At 35.4% G+C, this 23,586-nt stretch overlaps 3 protein-coding genes across 5 annotated transcripts in view; 1 reads left to right on the top strand and 2 right to left on the bottom strand.

Moving 5' to 3' along the window:
* LOC127957083 (pikachurin) overlaps positions 1–3,382 on the bottom strand; it is a 25,291-nt gene extending 21,909 nt beyond the window's left edge. For both annotated transcript variants that reach the window (XM_052555455.1, XM_052555456.1), the window contains exon 1: positions 2,969–3,382. In XM_052555455.1, coding sequence (XP_052411415.1) covers positions 2,969–3,062 — 94 coding nt within the window. In that variant the 5' untranslated portion in view covers positions 3,063–3,382. The remainder of the gene's footprint in view (positions 1–2,968) is intronic.
* Positions 3,383–9,095: 5,713 nt separating this feature from the next.
* On the top strand, positions 9,096–9,733 carry gdnfb (glial cell derived neurotrophic factor b). The gene has a single exon (XM_052555513.1). The coding sequence runs from the start codon at positions 9,197–9,199 to the stop codon at positions 9,536–9,538; it is 342 nt and encodes a 113-aa protein (XP_052411473.1). The 5' UTR covers positions 9,096–9,196; the 3' UTR covers positions 9,539–9,733.
* A 5,350-nt stretch (positions 9,734–15,083) lies between these two features.
* Positions 15,084–23,586, bottom strand: part of nipbla (NIPBL cohesin loading factor a) — a 51,913-nt gene continuing 43,410 nt past the window's right edge. For both annotated transcript variants that reach the window (XM_052556387.1, XM_052556388.1), the window contains exons 37-45: positions 21,872–22,045; positions 21,519–21,709; positions 20,736–20,843; positions 19,917–20,117; positions 19,670–19,816; positions 18,177–18,565; positions 17,903–18,077; positions 17,352–17,534; positions 15,084–16,197 (exon numbers count right to left, since the gene is read on the bottom strand). In XM_052556387.1, coding sequence (XP_052412347.1) covers positions 15,829–16,197; positions 17,352–17,534; positions 17,903–18,077; positions 18,177–18,565; positions 19,670–19,816; positions 19,917–20,117; positions 20,736–20,843; positions 21,519–21,709; positions 21,872–22,045 — 1,937 coding nt within the window. In that variant the 3' untranslated portion in view covers positions 15,084–15,828. The remainder of the gene's footprint in view (positions 16,198–17,351; positions 17,535–17,902; positions 18,078–18,176; positions 18,566–19,669; positions 19,817–19,916; positions 20,118–20,735; positions 20,844–21,518; positions 21,710–21,871; positions 22,046–23,586) is intronic.

Here is a 23,586-nt window from a genome sequence, read left to right as displayed (position 1 = left end):
CTTTACACTAAGAAAAACAATTTTGAACCTAAATTTGTTCTTATATGGCACTGCGAAAACCCTCTATTGATAATTTTGCTTCTTCAAATAAAAAAGGCATTTGGTCTGAATCAGGAGAGAGATATGCACAGATCAAGCTTCATTTATATACAGTTCGAAACAAGTAACAAAACAGGTATGTAGGTGGATTTTGACTTTTTCACTGGAGGAAGCATTTTTATAGATTATGAACTGATTTTATTTTTTTGCCAGAATTGGCGGTCTAAAGTTAAAATGCATTAAGAATGGATTTGTTTCTTACAAATGTGTAGCTTTTCGCTTTATGAGACGTTACATGATGTACTGGAGTGGTGTGAATTACTGGATTATTGGGATGTTTTTATCAGCTGTTTGGACTCTCATTCTGACGGCACCCATTCACTGCAAAGGATCAAGTGATATAATGCCACATTTCCCCAAATATGTTAAAGAAACAAACTCATCTCTACGGCCTGAGGTTGAATACATTTTCATCTTATTTTCATTTTTGGATGAACTATTCCTATTTGAAGGGTCATAACAAGAAAGAACAAAATAAAGAAACATCATAACAAAACCAGACTGATTTTAGATGCATTTCAGATGATGCGTGTGGACAAGGTCATTCCTAAAATCTGATGCCTACAGCGCTGATGGACAGTTTAGTGTGTGAATGTCTCTGCAGCTCACGTCACACGATCATCCTTCCTGATGGCCTGTGAAACATGCAGCCACTGCACTGCTAGTTCAAAGACATTACTTGCTCTTATTTTGGCTTCATCTACCAACATAGGAATATTGCATCTATGGTTTCCATTTTGTTAGCCCATCATCATCTCATCCCGACACATTTATAAAGCTTGCATTAAAGATGGATTTATTCCAGACACACCTCTCTCTCCTTTCAGATCATTTGCAAAATGAACACACATCAAAACATTCACTTTAAAGGTTTGTATAGTCATTAGAGATATCAAGTAATTTGACTGAGTATGACTAATACACTCTTTGATGATGTACGTTCCATGTGATCTAGATGCAGGTGTTTTTGTTGTGCAATTAAAATGATGCCTTCTGAAAATAAACCAGTCTGAACTGAAACTAATTTGAAAACATGCAAACAAAGCATGTTATAGAGCTCAAAAATCAAAACAGGCTGTACTATAAGTCAAATACAGCAATAAATGAATGTGAAATAATGATCTCAAATACACAGAGTCCTAACAAATGTAACAGACCAACATGTAAAGCGATTGAGGATGATGTCAAATAATGAGCCTTTCACAACTGAGCAATTCATATATTAAAGTTTCATGTTGTGTTATTTAGTGAAGCAACAGTTAGGAAATAGTAATTGTAATTTTTTAAAGAGGTAGAAGAAGTCAAAAGCATTGCACTGTCTCGGTATTTCATGCAACATCACTTTGTTGCTACACATTTTAGAAAATGCATTAGCTCATTTAATATTTTTCTAGAAAATGTAAACAGTGTGCACAAAACTTATCCACTGCATTTTCTGAACAGCCCATGATGTACAGTACAGCTTTCGATTGCTAGCCAGAAGCAGCTCCTACTATGGAGAGAGATATTCTCTTTTTTTATATATTGTATATATATATTGTTTTGTCAGCTTTGAGCAGCACACAAGCATATAGATGGACCCAAAGCTTACAGATACAAACTAAAGCCACAATACACCAGATCTGATTTAACAGCATCTTTAATTTGAGAGCAAGCCAGTATGTAGATATCATTAAAGTATGGATTTTCAGGCAACAGAGAACTGAGTAACAAAATTGGAATTGATGTTTAAGTGCGTGTGACGGTAAGAAAACTTCTAAAAGAGCCTTCAGACCAAAAATGTCTAATTTTCATTAACAACTCTGAGTCAATACAAACTAAAGCGAAAAGGCTCCAGGCTCATATCTTTTCCAACAGATGATGCAATCAAACTTAAGGAAATTACATTTACCCAGACCAACTTCTAATAGTCCAGCAAGAACAACTTCTTCACTTTCATAAAAGAAAGAGGTTGGGCAGTAACCTCAAGACCTAACATGAAATGATATCCTAAACCTGTCTATACTAACAGATTCAAGTGTATATATGACTACTATACGCTTGAATTTGTTAGTCTTTCAATAAATCAAGACCACCAAAGTAAATTTAGTTCCCAGTTCCTTGGCTATACCACTAAAAAGCGCATTAAGGTTAAGTATTCCCATACACCCAAGGGTACCAGAGGGACAAGCACCAATTTGCAGCATTTCATCTGAAGTGTCAGTTATCAAAGGGCTTGTTTATCTGAAATGACTGATGGTTTTCATTACTCTAAATTGTTGGCCCATGGGCACTGGGCATGAGATCGTCCGGAGGGTATATGGACGTGCCATACAGCGCTGACCCTGCCATATGACTGCGACCCCACATGTCTCTGTGACAAATCACCTGTACATCCGTCCATCGGAGTAGCCTAAAAATTCATCCTGCATGCATCAAGTGGATTATGGCACACAGAGAGGCTCCAAAAAGTATTTAGAAACCAAATGTATGCGTTACATTAGGTTAGGTAAAAAAATAAATAAAAACATATATTTATATATATATATATATATATATATATATATATATATATATATATATATATATATATATAAATCATTTTTAAGATGAATATGGCAAACATACATCTGAAAAAAAAAAATGCTACAAAATTGCATGTTTGCATGATAAGGCTAAACAGTTCAAAAGTGTGAAGAGAAATGACTCATGCATCACACAAAAATCTGAGCACGAGTTAAGATTAAAAAAATGTTACTCAGTTTGCTGTTTTTTATAATGCAATGACATTCAGACATGTTCATGCGTGTCTAGTTTGTTGAGGTCACTGTATAATAATCAGCCTTAAAAAAATACGACTACATTTATAAGCAATGCAAACGACACTCACCTGACTTGCGTGCACTAGACTTTCTTGTGCATAGAGCGAAATTGCACATCCACACCAAAGCAAGAAGCACCATCACTCTCTCCTGGAGACGCATTTTCAATCCTTTATGATTCCGAGAGCCCGATCTGAGTTTCAAATGCAGTTACTCATTTTAAACTCACTGAGAAGAAAAAAATGCGGGTTTTTTCGATCCAGACTGTTGCAGGTCTTTGTATGCACGGTGAAGCCGGTCTGATGCGATTACTGTCTGCCGCAGCTCAGACACGCTCCTCGTGCGCGGCCCCACAGGAGCCCCGACACCCGCGATCAACTCCGGAGAACTTCAGCATCCACGGAGCTCCACAGCAGCCGTCCGGAGTCCGCGTGTCAGCCCCACACTTAAAGTTTCTTCTTATTTAGGAGCGTTTTTGAGAGAAGCGGTGAGGAGCGAAGGCAGAGACACTCGGAGTTAAGAGGATAAAGGTCTAATCTACACAGATGGGGACTTGAGCTCGCTTCAGTAACTCTGAGTCTCTGACCAATATAGCAACACGGGAGACTGACTGCGCGATCAAAGTTTGAGAGGGGCATTAATGCGCCTACTTCATGGCGGGTATTAATGCCAATAACCAGATTTGACGACTAAATTACCCATAGACCTAATTATTTTTGACAGGAATGAAAACGAGGCTGTGATGGCCACTTACAGTAAAGTTTGCGGTTCAGTAGACAAAACGTCTTTCTGAGAAAAAAATATTTTTAAAAAATCAGACAAAAACGCTATAGACACAATTTTTCATCCGCGTTAAATTAAAAATGGAATAAACTGATTAGGGTCTGTTATACTGTAGGCTTATTGGATGGATGGATGGATGGATGGATAGATAGATAGATAGATAGATAGATAGATAGATAGATAGATAGATAGATAGATAGATAGATAGATAGATAGATAGATAGATAGAATTTCCCCCTTTTTCTACAGCTGTCCTGTTCTTTTCATGTCTTCTCTTCTTTGAGTTCTCCTTGAGGATATGAGGTATCTCCAGCTCTGTTCTATACCGGAAATTGAGGAATTCATAAGCTGTCAGATTCAAAGCAATCTTTTCTTTCATAAAATTGAATGTTTGCATGAATGTTTGCATGTTTTCCCTACAAATAGGCTAATCAAAGGAGATCTGAATTAAGTTTGATGATTAACCAGCCTAATTAGTGACAACATTCAGCGTAATTACATGGATTTGAATTCATAGCAATTTGGAATCAAATGGGCTCCAAATTCCCCCAAAATTAAATCAAGACGAGTCTAACACACACACACACACTGTTAGTTGCCTAACATCTAGCAGTTTTAATGTATGATAATAACAGATAAATAATGCAATAATAAGTACAGTAAAATAAGGAAGGCCCTGCACTTCAGACTGTTGACCGGTGGAGGGAGTCAGGCTCTGTGTAACAGTGTTTCTGCACAAAATCATAATAGGACTGACAACATAAGATCCCCTAGATAATCAGAACAAAATATAGCTACAGTAAAATGACAGACATTGACAAAATGGTGAGTTTATTATTATTATTTACATTTATTTATTCATTTAGCAGACGCTTTTATCCAAAGTGACTTACAGATGAAGACAGTGGAAGCAATCAAAAACAACAAAAAGAGCAATGATATAGAAGTGCTATAACAAGTCTCAGTTAGGTTAACACAGTACACGTAGCATGGGACTTTAAATAATATAATAAATAAAAAGAAAACCGATAGAATAGAAAAAGAATAGAGCAAGCTAGTGTTGGAGGTTTTTACACACACACACATACAAATATACATACACATATACATACATATATATATACACACATATATATTATTTATTTATTTTTATGGATTTGTACATCATAAAATTACACATTGTGCATTGCACATTAATAAGTTGAATTATGATGATGGCAACAGGGTTGACAAATAGTTTTATATCAATCAAAAAATTATTTTTATGGAATATATTTATCAGCTTTTGTTCATGTCAGCTTCGGTTAGGCTGTTATTAAAACGAAATACAAATACAAGAATGTCTATATATTATTATTATTTTAAAATATATAAATTTGGCAGCGTATTAATTTATCACATATTTACATGTTAATACAATATAGTACTCAGTTTTACACTGATAACATCACTTGTAATTAAAATGTTTTTGCAGTCAGTTCGATTCAGTTTTCACTGTGGTTGTTGAAGAATATTTCAGACTGAATATTTCAGATAAATATTAAATTAAGACCACAGACAAGCTGTTGGCAAACTTTACTTTAAAAGTTCTTCAATATGAAAGCAGATACAGCATGTAGTCATTTCAGCACAATGATGTGAACAGATTACTGTAAAGTTGTGAACTTAAACAGCTTAACGATTACATATGCAGAGTGATGAATAAACTACTAATATCAGCTGCATTTTATATATATATACACACACACACAGTATAAATAGATAGATAGATAGATATCTGCATCTCACAGTTTAATCTGACTGCACAAAAGTAAACTAAATACATATGTAGCACACAATAATAAGTTGCACAATGTGTACTGTTTTAACATGCTATAAAAAATGTTAACAGTGACTGTTTGCCATTATTGAGAAAGCTATTAAGCTAATATAAAGACTAATTGCTTTATCTTCTGTACAAAACATCAATATATTTTTACCAAATTGATGAAGTTGTTTTAAAAAGTACAACTTAAAAAGTGTAACTTGATGCTATTGTAACACTAAAGAAATATTGAGCATGTATTTATTTTATTTATCAAATTAACTATTTAAACTTATGTTGTAACCGTATCCAACTCCACAGAATTTTAAGCATTTTAACTCAAAAAGGTAAAAATGTTAAACATCAATCAATCTTTGTAGAACCAGTGGAAGTAATGTTTCAAACTCTTCATCTGCTTAGAAATTATATTTCAGGTATTGTATTTTAGGTAAGTAGAATGTTACAGCACAGATTAAACTAGATTTATTCAGATGATACGTTTTATGAATTAGCGTCTGTTGTAAATCAAATTTTAATTAAGATGTAAAGTAGTTTTTACCACAAGAAGTCATTGTCAATACAAAAATATTGTAACAATTGTTAATAATTTTAAATCTATTCAAAATATTTTACATAAATTCTTTAAATTTATTTTGCAAGGTGGAGATCAGTATAATAACTAATAATAATAATAATAATAATAATGAAGCCCTGCACTGAAGACCACTGACCTCTAGAGGGAGTGTTTGTCATTCATATGAACACTGGAAATACATTCAGCAACAGTTCATATATATATATATATATATATATTCTTCTTTCAAACAACTATGAAAAAAAGCAAATGGGAATTCTAATACTAATATATTCATAATTATAAATTCATATATAAATTCATATATATATATATATATATATATATATATATATATATATATATATATATATATATACACACACACACACACACACACACACATATATATATATATATATATATATATATATATATATATATATATATATATATATATATATATATATATATATATATATATTTAATGGTCAGGTTTTTTTTTTCATGTTTAAGTAACATCCAGGTGTCGGTTTGCTTTGTTCATGAGGTCACGTGTTTTAATCGCGCGAACTGTCCACGCGCGCTCACATCTCACTCTCAGAGCTGATGCGAGAGTGAACTGGATTCACACTGGACCTGAGTTAACAAGTGGATGTATTGCAAGAATACTACATTTTGGATCATATTTCCGCGTGTAAAACAGGATGAAGTAGTTTATGAAGAACAGGATAACAGGAGTCAGATTAAAGGAAATATAATATGCACGGTTTTTATTTGCTAAATGTTTTGGGAAAGCACCTTTAGCTCTGTGTTCATCAGTGCTGATGGCTGGATATACAGAGCTGAGCTCAGGTGAGTGAGATCAGCAGTTTTTCACTCAGTCAATATTAATCATTATTGCAAACAATTTTGATTTTTTTAGTTTTGTAAGCATATTTTAAAAGATTTATTTGTAAATTGTATTCGGGCTATAGGGTATTCTTCTACTACTACTAATGCTATAATTAGTTGGTTTATTATTATTATAAACATATATTATTATATATATATTTGTACTTTTAAACTGTTCTGGGTCTATATAGAAGTAATAATTATAATCAAAATAACGCTACATTAACTTAAATATTTGTTGTTGGTGTTACAGATTTAATTTATAAGGTACCTTTCTTCACAGTAGCTTCAAGTGCCTGGTAGAGAAATTAAGTAATTGGGGGAAAAAAAAAAAGTTTAACTAATTCAATGTGCATTTTCAATTCATTTTTTAAAAGAAGAACAAAGCTTTGTAATCTGTGTGACTGAAAGACAAAGTAAAGCGTGTGTTTGGCTCAGGCTCTGTGAGCTGAGGAGGGAGTAAGATGAAGGTCTGGGGTGTGATGCTGGCGTGTGCACTGACTCTGAGCTGTGTGTCCTCCGTCCCGAACCCAACCGGACAGTGCTCTCAAAGACCACAGGACCTGCAGAGAAAACCTTACAAACATCTGCAGCCGAGAAGTCACTCAGGTCAGGAGAAGCCATTCCATTCTTACTGTTAAATATCTAAAAGTCACATGAATACACACACAGGTGTGATAAAGCGTATTTCAGGACACACCTGATACTGTTGTGATGGTTAAGTGAAGAAGTTTCAGGTGACCCATTGTACCTGGGTGAGACACTAGACACACACACACTACTCTAGTTCTATCAGCTTACAAACTGAGCTTACAACTCCATTTGAAGCTGTATTATAGCTGGGATCTGTGGACAAAAGCAGTATTGTTGCTAAAAGCTGTCAGAATAATGCAAACTATATCATGTTATGGCTCTTTGATCACTCTACTCATCCTGTCATAAAGGCACACCAAAACACTAGCACCTTTACATCCTGTCAAAACACACTGGAGAGGGTCACAGCAGCAGTCTTGAGATCCACTAGACAAGGTTTCCTGCAGTTTTACTCTTAGAATTAAACTGGCTCTTTTTCTAATGTGACTTTTTATTTACAGTTTTAATTCATCTTATTGTTAGTTTCAGATTTAATAATTTTGTTACGTGCTTTTTATAAATTATTTGTTTATAAATATATGTGTGTGTGTGTGTGTGTGGTGAGAGAGTGACAGAGAGCTGTATTTTTATTTTAGTAATTTTTATTATTTTTAAGTAATTTGCTGTTTCATAAATTTAACTTTTTTCAGTACTCTAGCTTTTACTTTATTTCAGTTTTAGTAATTTTGTCATGTTTTACTCGATTTTTATTTCTCTATTTTGCTATAATTTTTTTATTTTATTTCCCTTTTAGTAAATTTGTTACATGCTTTGGTCAGTTGTATTATTATTTTTCAATATTTCTATTTAGCATTCATTTTTTGTTTTAGCTTTAGTATTTTTTGTGTTTTTTTATTTTTATTAGTTTTTTATTTCTCTATTTACATTTAGCTATAATTTATTTTTATTTCACTTTTAGTAAGTTTGTTACATGTTTTGGTCGATTTTGTTATTATTTTTCAATATTTCTATTTAGCTTTCTTTTTTTTATTTTTGTGCTTTTGTCCTTTTTAATCTTTTTTTTATTTCTCTATTTAGCTATATTTTTTATTTCAGTTTAAGTAACTTTGTTATGTGGTTTTGTCATTTTCCATTCCATCTTATTTTATTAAATTTGTGCACTTCTGTCCTTTTTATTATAATTTTCCTTGTTCTATTCAGCTTTATTTTTATTTCAGTTGTAGTTTTAGTCCTTCAACTTAAACTTATTTTATTTCAGTTTAAGCTTTTCATCTTATATTTATATTTTCGGTTCTTTTTTTACTTTCAATAATAATTTTTATATTTTATATAAAATATTTATATTTTATATTTCATTCTGGAGAGGACGTTTTCATTTCAGAAAGGGAGAAAAAAATGTTTTTATTAAGATTTTTTTTTTTTTTCATGATATGACCCTTTTAAAGCATGCAGACATGTAAAGAGTATGAGCTTTCCACATATCATGACCTTCATAGATTCATTTTAGCATATTGTTTAAAATCAGATTGCATCTAATGCAGGAACATCTCTTGCCTCTGTCATCCAGACAGTTTCCCCACACCACACTCAGTCTTCACACACAGAGCCAAGAGATCTCCAAAACGGAGAGGTTTCCTTCGTAACAAGATGGACAGAAAGAGACCGAGTCGTGACGAGAGAGAGAAGGGCAAAGGAAGAGCGTGTGCACTGAAACAAGTCCAGCTGAAAGTGTCTGATCTGGGTCTGGGCTACCGGAGTCAGGAGGAGCTGATTTTCAGTTACTGCAGCGGCGTGTGTATGAACTCCCTCACAAACTATGACAAAATCCTCACCGGCCTCGCCAGCAACGGCAAAAACATTCTGCACAGCTCTCCTCCCACCGCCTGCTGCCGACCTGTCGAATACGACGACGACCTGTCCTTTCTGGATGACAACCTCATATACCACACCATGAAGAGGCACTCGGCACGGAAATGTGGCTGTGTCTAAGAAACCGTGCCAGACAATGACACCAGACGGGAAAATCAATGGAAACTATTTCAGGTTATTACATGTGTGAGCATGGCTCGGTCGAGGAAATCATCATGATTGCATTTCTCTAAGAAGATACAGGATAAGGAACTGCAAGAATATTATTGCAAGATGTTCAAAAACTGGTACATACACTCTCAGAAGAAAAAAGGCTGTAACTAGGACGCTACCCGAAGATAAAAAAAAGCTGAAAAGTGTGAATATGTACACTTTAGGTACTAATATGAACTATTTAGGGGTAACATTAAATACCACCCCAGTGACAGCTTTGTACCTTTTTTCTGAGACTGTACATCATTTAATCCATAGGAAGGCACATCTTAAACAGCAAGACGGGATATTTTGTGTGCTGTGCTTAAGTTCTTATGGTGGCTTTTTGACATTTCACCTCCACTAGTTAGGGTTAATAAGAGAATTTTCTCTGATTCTTGTGTGTATTGTTAAACACAAAACCCAAACCAATGGTTTTGATGAAATTAATTCATCCCTATATATATTTATATACAGTGCCTTGCGAAAGTATTCATACCCCATAATTTATTTCACATTTTATGTTGCACCCTACACTCTGTACACCATGATGACAGAGCAAAAACAGAACTGTCACAACTTTGTAAATAAAAAAAAAAACTGAAATAAGTACATTACATAAGTATTCAATTACGTAGCTGAGGCACCTTAACAGACAAGGTCTTCAGACAAGGTCATCAGACAACATGATAATGGAGGCTACCTGCTTCTGTGAGCCTTCAATGCAGCAGAATGTTTATTCTGAACTCTTCTCCAGATGTGTGGCTTGACCAGAATCCTGTCTCTGAGCTCTACGATGCAGTTCTTTTGACCTCAGGTCTTGATTTTTCTTCTGATATTCATTTTCAGCTGTTAGACCTTTTATTAAGTCATTTGCACCTTTCCAAATCATACCCATTCATATGAATTTGCCACAGGTTAACTTCACTTGAAGTGTAGGAACATCTACAAGCAATATAAATGCTCCTTTGCTTAATTTCAACTGTCCCAGATAAGCGTTTGAATACTTGTGCAATGGAATGATTAAAGTTTTTTTTATTTTTAATAAATTTGCAAAGATATTTAAAAAAAAAAAGTTTTTTGCTTAGTCATTATTGTGAATAGAGTGTAGAATGATGTGGTAAAAAAGTAATTTAAAGCAATTTAACATAAGGCAGCAACATAACAAAACATTGAAGGGGTATGAATACTTTCGCAAGGCACTATATTTTTGAATATCTATTTATATGACCCCCCTCCCCATAATTTTTTCTTTGTGTAATAAAAATTAACAATAAAAAAATAATTTACTCATTTCTACATCGTTTCAATCCTGTATGGCATCCTAAAATACAGTTCCTGTAGCTCAATTGGTAGAGCATTGCGGGTTCAATTGCCCGGGAACATATGGTAGGTAAAAATTTATAGCCTGAATCGCTTTGAATAAAAGCGTCTGCTAAATGCATAAATTGAATTGTTTTGCAGAATGTTCATGCTGCTCTTTTTCCATAATGCCAGCACATTAAAAAAATCTATTCCAAAAGATTTATGCACTATTTCAAAGGATTCTGAAGCTTTTCATGATGAACAGACCAACATGTCTTTATTTTGTGAAAATCTTCCTATCTGTTGTAGTACTTGAAGCCACCAAGAAAAGAAAATTCACCCATTTTCTAAATGCATATTGTGATTAATTCATTTGTGCATTTTTGTCCTCCTGACATTTAATCAAAATGTCTTAACTGAATCCATCAAGTCCGTCATTCCTGATGTTATGCAGGAATCCTCCAATCATTTAGTGCGGTTAAACCCCGCCCCTTCAAGCTCCTTTCATCGGTCTCCACTTTTGAATGCCACGCCCATATCCCAACATCCAAACAACAACCGAAAGACAGAATCAAGTCCCCACCCTACTTTTTTTTAATTTTCGATAATTTGTTCCATTGATGTACATCACAATACAGAATAAAAGATCTGTTGCTACTTGACTTCTATCGCAACTTCAAATCTCATTAACCAGAAAAGAAAATAATGCTACTCTGGCCTTGTTGCAACTCTAGGCTCACTGGAAATATGTCTGCCTAAATCTGCCCAGATCTTGAAATACGTTGCTCTGGGTACATTTAGCTGAGTTTGTCAAACGACACGTCCACAGGACCATCGCAGATGCTGTACCGGGTGAGCTACCGAGCAAGTTTACTTTATCAGAAAAGCCATATTGAGACAAACATGTGAGATGTTAAAATCTATGTAGAAGTGTTTTGAGGTTATGACAGTATTGCGCAAGAAACCACTTGAAAAATGAAGACTTAATTTATGGTTAATCTGCCCCTGTAATTATAATTTGAGTTAAAAGGAGCAAAAGTGGTTTTCTGCCTCAAGTGTTCATTTCTCCTGGAAACTGCAGTGAAATATATGCATTTCTAATGAGCCTGGGTTGCCTTTATAATATTTATCTAGATCTTATCTAATTTATCTCAACAATTTTTTCCTGCTCCACAGAATAAACTTTCACATGGATTTTGTATGACAATGGCAAATGGTAACTTCCCTTTATTTAGCCAAAATGCCAAACTGACCCATTTTATTGAGATGGGTATTTATGAGTCATTAATTGAACTAATTGATTTGTTTTACTGCTGTGGTGCTCTAAAACTTATTGGATTATTGACAGAGCTGGATATCAAGCGATTTATTTGTCAGTTTTGTACGGCAAGGAAAATGCTAGCGAACCAAAATTTTGTGAATGTTATTTTTATACAATTTGTGTCATCAAACACAGTTATATCGTGCAAGAAGACTAACATCTGCAGTGAGTTTATAATGGTTGGAAACACAATGGCTTTGTGGAAAAGAGATGTATAAATAGAGAGTGGTGATGGAAAAGAAAAGAGAATGAAACTGGAGATATGGAGTGTGGTGGAGATCTGATCTCAAATTCAGAGTTCACGTTTCGGCCGCCGCACACACCTGTCATCACACACCACACGGGACAGAGTTAATACAGCGACCGACAAGGAACAACCTTGTTAATGCTGTTACCTCAACATGACGAACAAAGGCCCAGGTCAACGTTACATCAGTAATTAGTCATTAGCTGTTGTAAATCTGTAATGCGAGTACTAGACGGAGAGAAGGAGAGCAGCTTGAACATAGAGCCTAAATGTTGGGTTCTGGATGTAAAAATCCATTTCCAGTGAGATACTAAATATAATATAAATCTTTTGTAATATTACAAGACTTCACCATTTCACTGCCTGTGTCTCTTACCTTTTTCTACAGCACAGCCGGTCTTCCTCGACTCCAGCTCCAGCCTCTTCTTCTTTATCTGTAATTATAGAGCAGCATTTCAAGTCAACATCTGAAAGAACGTCCACAGCGTTGAGCTCAAGTGATGAAGCGCATCATTACAGGGCATTGTGTTAACAGAAGTTTTTGTTTCTTCATGCATTACGTCACTTGCTCAGCAGTGAATGGGTGCCGTCAGAATGAGAGTCCAACAGCTGATAAGACATCACAAGCCATCCAATAATTTTAATATGGACTTGTATTTTGGCCAGAAGCGACTGTTTAAAGCTAAAATGTGTTTCTTGCAAACATTTCACTTCACAAGATGGTAACTGATGAACTGATGGAGTGGTGTGGGTTATTGTGATGTTTTTATAGTATAATAACCAAAACTGCAATAAAAAATAAAATCTATATAGACATTTAAAAAAAATTACAAAAACACAAACATTTTGAAAATGAAAATATAAAAATAAAAGCTGCAAGTATGAATCAGAAGATCAAGAGAAAGATGCTATTTTTAGGATTGGTAATAGTTTGACAGGATAGAACAATCGATTACATTTTAGGATCTTAGATTATTTATAATTGATGCGAGGAGAATCTAATGTTTTAATGCATTCTGAATGCACAAGTAACTTGCATATCTAGATTTCATACACATTTCTTCTCATTAAGAACTGTGGACTATATTTCATCGGTTTCTTCACGTTTTCTCTGCCAGTCATAACATACATTCTTCTCCAAGATTGACGTACAGGAAAAACATTTCCATTGAGCAAACAGCTGTTGTCCTGTTTCCAGCACCTGTGCACCTGCTGACAGGTAAAGTAACGTGATTTTGTACAGAAAGAGCTCAGTGTACCAGATATATTCTTACACATCTGCTTTGGACCACTGAAACTTCACTGGGGGTCTCGTTATTTAAATACAGTAGCATGAACATATACATTTAAATGTATAAATCATGATCTTTCCATTTTAGAAGCAAGGTTAACATTGAACAGTTTGTTAACAGCAGTAGCCTACATCTCATGTTGAAAGGCTACATAGCCTAGATTTCCTTCTAAAGACTATCCTTAAAAGTTGCATTAATGCACTTGGACCATGATTTAATTGCTGAGTTTGAGGTATTTTATCAGTTCACGGTTAACAACTTGTGCTCTGTGCTAAAACATTTCATAGGTTAGAAATTGCTTTTGGCAAGGACAGTGTCTATAAACGGTGGAAATAAACCTGTTAAACAGCAGAACGTCATGGGAATTCATCGAGCCAAAGGAACCCACAGAAAAAGACGATTCACATGGAAAACTCATGTTTCTGCTACTTCCCGTTCCAGTGGAAACAGAAGAGATAATTTCCTCAAAAAAAACCAAAAAAATAACCTTGTACAGACCTACAGAAATGAATGTTTTAGTAAAAATTTGTTAAAAATAAGTCATATATACTGTATATATTAAAATCAGAATAGATGCATGATAGCACCATGATTGATTGACATCCAGGTGTCATCTCAGAAAAAAAATAACTTTTGGCGGTACAAATAAGTTAATAAAGAGATATTGCTGTTACGTCCAGTGCATTACAATGCTAATGGCAGGGTGAGCACATGGCATTGTGGGATACAGTGCGTAGCATAGTGTGCTTCAACAATGAACACTTTGCAGTATTTTGTCCATACAGACAAAACTGTTTATAGAATATGAACTACATACTATGGAAAAAAGTATGGCAGTGTGTTATTCTGAACATAACCTTTGACAATATTAAATAACTAAATACTATGCAGTATATACACCTACTATTCCTCTTATTGTTTACTCAAAGTGAGTGAGACACTAGGTATACAACAAACATTTTAAAGCGTAGTATGATACAATACTGTCACATGAAACTATATTAAATGCATATTTAATTGCAAGATATAACATATAGTATGCTATTCTAAATTTAACAATATAAAAATGCTTTTTAAACCTAATATTTATGTAACAAAGAAGCATTAAAATAAAGTGTGACTTTATATTAAATTCCTATACTAGAAAAAATTACTTGGGGCACCTTTACCCAGGATGCATTTCTCCATGTAATTTCTTGTCCTCTCCTCACTATACCTGTCAATAAAGGAAGCGTGCATGGCAAAAAATTCAATAAACAAAATGATAAGTGAACAAAATCTGCAAACGGACAGGATGACTCTTGCAAGTAAGAGAAGTAGAAAATTTATTGCAGTATTTGTTCCATCAGAGGCATGTGGGTCCCTTTACGCTGAGCAGGGCGACCTGTGATCGCAAATCTCCTTCGACACAGCCCTTCTCACAGACACTGCATGCTATACACAATAAATTACAGCCACACGGTGCTATCGTACAAAATGGACAAACCGAGAGAATCATGGTCATCAGCCAGTTAACAAGGAGCGAAGCTGTAGAAAGCCGCTTGACGCTAAGAAATCCGAAAGGAAAATAGAAAAAAAATAAAGGAAGAAATAAAGTAAAAACATCAACAAACTAATTCTTTCAACATTCAGTATATATTTCAATTTCTTTTATAGATATAAACAATATTTTTATGTTAAACTATGATACACTGGGAGTAGAAATCAAACAACCAGAAATCTGCTGCACAACAGCGAAGGAGCACCCATACAATGTTTCTCCGAACATTTTATTCCTGCGATACGACGATGCACTCCGGCGCAGAGGACCAAACGTCACCGCCGGACCCAGAGTGCATCAGAGAGAGAGAGAGAGAGAGAGAGAGAGAGTCTGTAGTGTAGAATAACCGCTTGTGTTTGTTTGTGTGTGTTTGGCTGATCCAGGAGATGTTTGGCTGATTGGCTTGTTGGTATATGGAGAGACGGTGAGAGTGTGTGTGTGTGTGTGTGTGTGTTGCATTAGGCTGAGAGGAACCGAGATGGGAGGTATGTGTGTGCCTGCGTTTACATATTATTAGCTGGAGTTCCTGTCCTTGGAAGCGTAGAGTGACCGTAGAGTCTGCGCCACTTTGTGGTTGAGCTTGTTGCCACTGGTGAGTGTGATTTTTTTGTAGATGATGTCAGTCTCTCTGATGGTGTCCACCCAAGGGACCAGCTTGCGTCCGTCGCGCCGCTTCGCCTCGGTCCAGGAGCTGGAGTACGAGCCGGCCATCCAGTGGATTCTGTAAGTGTCGTTGTTCCTCTGGATCACGCGTGCGATCTGCGGCCGGTCTCTGTACTTGGGGCAGTGGATGGCGATGATGTCCAGCACGCTGACGGACTCGTTCATGTTCGTAGACAGCAGGTCTGCGGAGTCAGCCGCGCGCCTCCCGCGTCGAGACGCCTGCGAGGAGAGACAGAAACAAACCGTGAGCAACGACTGGTCAAACAGTCTCTAAAGTTGCATACCGGTGCTAACATTTGGATTTGAGTCATTTATTACACCCTTATTACATGTATTTATTATACAGGGTTTCTGCAGGTTTACTGAATTTAAGATTTCTTAAGAGCATGCAAAGAACATTCAGGGAATAAATTGAATGGAAGCATTCGCAAGTTTATGTTTTAAAATAAAGTTTCCAACAGATTTAACTTATTAAAAAAAGAAGAAAAAAGTATTGTTTATGGTTAACTAGTACTGATGTCTGCCCAAGGTCTCAAAAAACATTTAATTCAATGTAAAAACAAGCTTTCATACGCCACTGACTGATGTTTGTTCTCGTTTTAAGCATAGTGATTTCATTTTGTTTAATTTCTCAGAAAACAAAAGAAATTATATTAAATGAAAGAAATTTGAAAGCAAATAAAAATGTTTAAGGTCTCAGAAAGCCTGCTATAATAACAGCAAATTGTATGATTGCGAACTAGTAACATTAAACCAAAACGTAATATGTAAAAAAAAAAAAAAAGATTTTTCTAAGTTTTAAATAAAAGATTTGACTTTTAAACTTTTTACTTTTTTTTTGTTTACAAAGAATAAGCTGCTAAGACTATTGGACTGAGTTGTTAAAGATACGTGACTGACAAAAAATGAGATTTATCCCAATATCTTGAACTTTGTGAACAATAATAATATATTTAAGCCAAGTTTTTTTTTGTGCTGCTGCTTTGGCTAGAGCTTTGTTTGGAACTATGGAAATTGTAAAGTTTCACTGGTGGAAAAGCATAGACAATACTGTGTCTAAAATGTAATTCCCAATACTAACTTCTCGTTTATTGAGCTGTTGTATAAAATCAATGTCACATTTGCAATTGTGCAGATATTTGGGGAAAAACAGTATGTGTGCTTGTGTGACAAACTCTTACGGGGTATTTTTGCTACCATACACTGTATTTTGGAGCCTGCATGCAACATGATGCATTGAGAGCATGCGCTCTTCAAGGTGTGTTCTGTTTGTGTTATGAGAAGTGAGTGACAAAGTCAGCTAATATCATCTCTGATATGACACACCCCTGTAGGTCTACACCCCTCAGAGGTCTGGCTGTGCGTTCTCTCACCCCTGGTGTCCTCTCCTCTCCATCGCTGTCCTCATCCTCAGAGTCAACAGTGTGGTGGTTTCGGGGGCTTGTGGCTGCTCCCCCCAGCAGTGCGGTGATGGCTTTATTCCTCACGTTTGCACTCGTATCTCTATCTTCCTCATCCTCTTCATCAGGGTCCAGGTGCTCCATCAGCAACTTAAACTGAGAATCAAACAGCAGAAATCAGCACAACATTTCCTCAAGCATTTCTGCTGTAATTATGTTTTCAAACATTTGTATTAACTGGAATGCTGATATTTATCCTAAATTAACCATGATTCATTATGTGATTAATAAATATATTTTGATTTATTGTTACATTTGTTGTATTACTATTATCATGTGTCATTATGTGTAGTATGGCAAGACAATTATTAATATTGGCAAATATTATGATGATTATTATTAAAAACATAATGCTGTTATCATTCATTCATTACATTCCTAACACTTATTTTCTGAAGAAAAAATAAAATAATATATAATAATAAATAAAATTAAATTATTAATAATAATAAAAATAAGCTCACATCGAGGTACTGTTTGACGATCTTCCTCTTCAGCTCATAGGTCATCTCCTCGTGAACCTCATCGTTCTGGAGGAACTCAATGGTCTGCCGTGGACTGAAGTAAACCGAGGACTTCCTGTTGACGGCTTTATCGTACACCTTCGCCGACTCCGTAGGGGAGTACTTCTGAATTTTGCTGCATTGGAAGGGAGCAGAAAAAATAGAGTAAATATAAAACCTAAACAAAACGGCAATCATTTGAGGGGTGCAGAGATGCATGATGGGTGTTTGTTACCTGTCCGAGAAGCCGTAGAGGTTCTTGAGGTGTTGTTTGAGCACCAGCAGTAACAGTATGCCTTGAGATGCCCTAGCAAAGTCCAGGAGAGATGTTGTGTCGTCAGGGAGACGCTCCATTACAGCATCAGCATCCTCCAGGTCAGTATCAGAATCTGACTCTGGCTGCCTGGCGCCCTCCGTGGGCTTGGGCTTCCTCACCCGCTGCCCCTCCTCATCCTCTTCATAATCATCCTCGTCAAACTCTTCATCTCCACTGTGCCTTTCTCGTTCCTCGTCCTGCTCTCCCCTCTCCTCCTCCGAACCGTTCTGCTGCTGTGGGTGTTGTTGCCGCCGGCGCCGTCGTCTCCTCCTTTTCCTGCTCTTCCTGCCCGGAACCTTAACCAGAGACTGGATACAACGATGGCTCGTTTAAAAGTCGTGGTGCGATTATAGTCACAACCATCAGTGCATTAACATGATCATTCATGTTTACATCTAATAAACACCAGTGTGTGAAAGGTTACATAAGAGAGGTAAAATAAGAGAGGTCCCCTAGTACACACAGTACATACAGAAGGTGACCCAGAAGGCAATGTTCTGTCAATTTTCTGGGTCCGACATGCAGTGTGAAAGGGGCTTAACATTTGAAAGGATACTATGGCAAAGTTATTGCTTTCTTAATTCAAACTGATGGTGTGACAACACACTTAGCTTACGAGAGGAGACAAAATACAGATTACAAAAATTACAAAATATTTTAACTTCTCTAGGGCTGTAACTAATGATTATTTTGGTAATCAAGTAATCTACTAATTATTCTGTTAACAGAGTAATCTGATATATTTTAGTAACAAAAACAGACCTAACTGAAATCCATTACATTTTAATATTTGGCCACATGCAGAAACTTTAATTTTTAATCGAGATGTACAATACATGGCATATTTAGACATAGTTTGATGTATTCACCTGTGTTGCCAAAGGTTTATAAATGATTTACATTCAGTTTTTCCTTTTCTTAATGTAGGATTTTTTTTCTTCTGCAGCCAAACGCTGCACGTCGGAGAACTTTACGCGCTGCTATATATATATATATCAGTGCTGTTAAATTATTAATCATGCTTAATCACATCAAAACAAAAATTTTTTTGTTTACATAATATATCTGTGTGTACTGTGTATATTTATTATGAATATATAAAGACACGCACATACAGCATATATTTGGAAAATATTTACATGTATTCACGTATATATTTATATTAGGGCTGTGCGATTAATCGAAATCTAATTGCAATTGTGATTTGAGACATTGTGGTTTGCTAACTGAAAATCCTACAATGTCAGAGACTCTGAGGCTACATCCACACGAAGCCAGAGCTTTCCCTATCCGATCAATCCACAGCTGCTTCGTAAGGCTGGATTACATTGTGACAGGCTCCCAAAACAATCAGCGCTGAAATGTGCTACTCAAACTGTTAAGGTCAGGCACAAGCACTTGAGCACGCTTACCTCTTTAAATGTCTGCAGCAGGTTGCTGCCTGACACAGAGAGTGTGATGTCGATATGATGCATGATGAACAGCGGCTCCTCCTGAGACTGATAGGGGAAGTAGGCCAGATTATCAGCGATGAACAACAGCATGTTCACCTCAATCTTCTGCTCAGACACACAGAGACAGACAGATGGAAAAGGTCAGTCTCAACATCAAAACAAAGAGCCAACGACAGGAAGAGTCAGACACACAAAGCGCGCTAACCGAGCTGTCGTCGAAGAGATTGAGCAGTGAGATGAGGAACGCTCTCCGGTGTTGTCTGTTTGCACGGACCATGCTGTAGAGGTGGGAACATTGAGCAGAATTGGACTCGTCTTGACGGAAACCACGCACCACACGTCCTGCTGATCCCAAAACGGCTTGCTGCACTTGGTATGACATCTTCATCCCAGCCACAGCCTTCATCTGTAAAGTAATATCAATTGTATCATTTAATACAAAATAAATTAAACAATGCAATCATGCAATGCATTTTATCACCTGCTAGTCAAACAATAAATAAAATCATGGTCATCATCTTGGCAGTTTAATATTCATATATATATATATATATATATATATATATATATATATATATATATATATATATATATAGTAACACTATTTTGAGGTGTGCTTGTTACATGTTATATATACTTATTATAATAACCATATATTATGCATAATTTCATGCAAGTAACCCTAAACTGAACCATAATCTTAACCCAACGCCTTAAAATAATCCTAACACACACACACATTGAATATACATATAAAATATACATGAATTTAAATCTATAAATCAATGTAAATTAATCAATACATGCTTACATAAACTGGATCATTCTAGCTCATTAGCGTTCAGGTTGGTTTAACTTGGATGTTTCATGGCATAATGTGGTTTCCCACGTTACACTCTTACTCACACAGCTTCAGTCTATTTGTCCAGAATGAATGATGAACCAGAATTAACCCATTTATAAACATAATTATGATACTGCATGAGATGCATATGGCATGCATGGTGTGTGGATTGGTGCTCACATGGATGAATCCAGTGTATTTCTTATCAATCTCAACCAGCTGCTGGTCTGCTTTGTTCCTCATGGTGGGCTCTGGGTCCGTCCCCATTGCGATCAGATATGGCACACACTGTTATTGAAAGGAGGAAGGAAAGTGACAAGTCTGTGTTAGTGTGCAAGTTCTGCAGCCAAGACTGTGACAGACACCCAACCTTGTTTATTTATTTATTTATAATTTTCTGTGTGGAGCGTATGAAAATGTGGAATGGAATGAAATCTAAATGGAAATAAGCACTCTTGACTGTAGCTGAAAACATTACTAAATTAATCAAAAGCATTTCTGCAAGAACATTTATGTAAAGTCTGTAGTCAATATAAACAGTTCTATTCTGCAAGGGAACATTCAATTGACCAAAGAAATAACAGTATTTAAAGTGTTCTTTTAAACTTTATATTAGGTTGAGAGCAAAATATTAAGCAGCACAACTGTTTTCAACATAGATAATAATCAGAAATATTTCTTGAGCAGCAAAGTATTTGTAAAGTAAATTCAAATAAATATTTTAATTACCAATAATATTTCACAAATATAACAGTTCTACTGTATTTTTACATTAAAAACCATTTCTTTAATAAGAATTAGTTATTTTGCATTTGCACCTAAACTTTTTATTCATTAGTGTGTTTCCTGGGAATCAAACCCATGAATATTGTATTATAACCATAACAAGGAAAAACAAAACAACATGCAAAGGACCAGTGATGGGTTTATAATGTCAGAGTTGTTGTATAAGGGTGTGTGTACCTGTACAGGGTGTATGAGTCCCTGGCTGAGGGTCAGAGCGATCACATTGAGGGCAAAGTGTCGTACACTGGACTGTGTGTGGAAGAAAGACTCCAGCACCTGCTTCAAATAGAGCTGCATGATAGAGCTGCTCATACCAGAGGAGATGTCACCCATTTCTTTTAGATCCTCCTGCTTTGATAATTTCTGCCCTGAAAAGATGAAAACACAACAAGCTTTCTTTAAGAGTTGAATAGAGTTAATAGCCCCTATGAAGTTTGACAGTCTTTTGTTTGTGTAGTGAATGCTGTTCATCTCAAAGTCACACAAGCAATTTTAAAGCTGTTGAGTGAACAAAAGCCATGGTCACTCACACTCTCTGTCGGCCTCCTGCATGCGAGAGTCCTCCTCCTGTAGATACATCTGGAGGTTTTTCAACACCTGGATCTTCAGCGTGATGGAGCACCGGTTATCAGACAGGAGTCCGTTATACAGAGACTTCACCTCTGGAACGAACATCTGACTCGGGTGCATGATGAACAGGAAGCCTGCAGGACAACAGAAAGAATATTATGGTGTGTTTTTTTACTTATCAAAGCTATTTTTTTAATCCACCAATTAAAATATGGCTATGGTGCAGTGCATGAAATCAACCAGATAAATGATTCCGTAACAAAATGCTGGCATATGCATTATTACCCATTTCTACATTTAAGTATTGCCATTGTTAACTAAAAAAACGAAAACCATGGAACATTGTTTTTACTTAACACTGAAATAATAATAAGAAAAACAAATGTTGCCTTGCCAATAACCCAAAATAATTTAATAATTTAATTCTAAAATAGCAATAAAATAAAAATAAAAATACTAACAAAAGGACAAAAGCAAATAATAAAAGTACTAAAACTTAAAGAGTTAATTTAAAAATGTCAATATAAAAAAAGATTTTTAATGGAGTCTCGTGCTCATCAAGGCTGTATTTATTAAAAAAAAAAAAGAAAACTAATATTGTGAGATATTATTTCAATTTCTAATATTGGTTTTCTGTTTAAATATACTTTAAAATATAATTTATTTCTGTGATCAAAGCTGTATTTTCAGCATCATTACTCCAGTCATGATGCTGAAACAGAAATCATTCTACTATGCTGGTTTACTATCAGTGCTAGAAACGGTTGTAGTGGTTTTTTTTTTAAATCTTTTTAGGAAACAGATACTTTTTTCTGGATTCTTTTATGAAAAAGTTAAAAAGAACAGCATTCATTTAAAATTAAAATAAAAAAAATTATGTACTGACTCCAAACTTTGAACAGTAGTGTATATTGTAACACAAGATTTCCATTTTGAATTAATGAAGCACAACTGTTTCCTACACTGATAATAAATCAGTGTCACATGATCCTTCAGAAATCATTTCAATATACTGAAGACTGAAGTAATGATGCTGAAAATTCAGCTTTGAAATCACAGGAATAAATTAGATTTTAAAGTATATTAAAACAGAAAATGTATTATTGCAGTTTAAAATAACTTCACTATATATATATATATATATATATATATATATATATATATATATATATATATATATATATATATATATATATATATATATATATATATATATATATATATATATATAAGGGGTGTAACGGTTCACAAAATTCATGGTTCGGTTCGATACGATACACTGATGTCACGGTTCGGTTCGGTACAGGTCGGTACGTTTTAGTTACAGCAAAATGTAAAAACAGCTCAACTTTTCAGAATGCCGCAAGCGCACCGCGGGTCATGTGACAAGAACTAACCAATCAGCTTCATCCTTTCCCGTAACAACGTTGAAAGCTCAGCCAAGATGAAGGAACAGCTGATCATAGTTCTATATGGATTGCAATTTTTGAAATAAATTTAGTAGCAGAGCTAGCCTACTGCAATCATTATAGCTTACAGGGAATCCAAAGTGCACCCAAACACCAGACCTGCTGGTTATTGGAGGATCTTCTATTTCTGGTCTGTTAAACGCATTGGCTATTTTGCAACGTGCCTTCAGCGTGTACTGAGTGAGCGAGCGCCTGACTGAGTAGTC

The sequence above is a fragment of the Carassius gibelio genome, chromosome B5 (genome assembly GCF_023724105.1).
Source record: "Carassius gibelio isolate Cgi1373 ecotype wild population from Czech Republic chromosome B5, carGib1.2-hapl.c, whole genome shotgun sequence".
In the NCBI taxonomy this organism is placed as follows: Eukaryota; Metazoa; Chordata; class Actinopteri; order Cypriniformes; family Cyprinidae; genus Carassius; species Carassius gibelio.
Note: the sequence above shows the minus strand (reverse complement) of the source record. Positions and strands in the feature narration are given on the sequence as shown.

What these genes read in the sequence shown, in the direction of transcription:
- gdnfb (XM_052555513.1), top strand. Translation starts at nt 9,197, where the DNA reads ATGGACAGAAAGAGACCGAGTCGTGACGAGAGAGAGAAGGGCAAAGGA.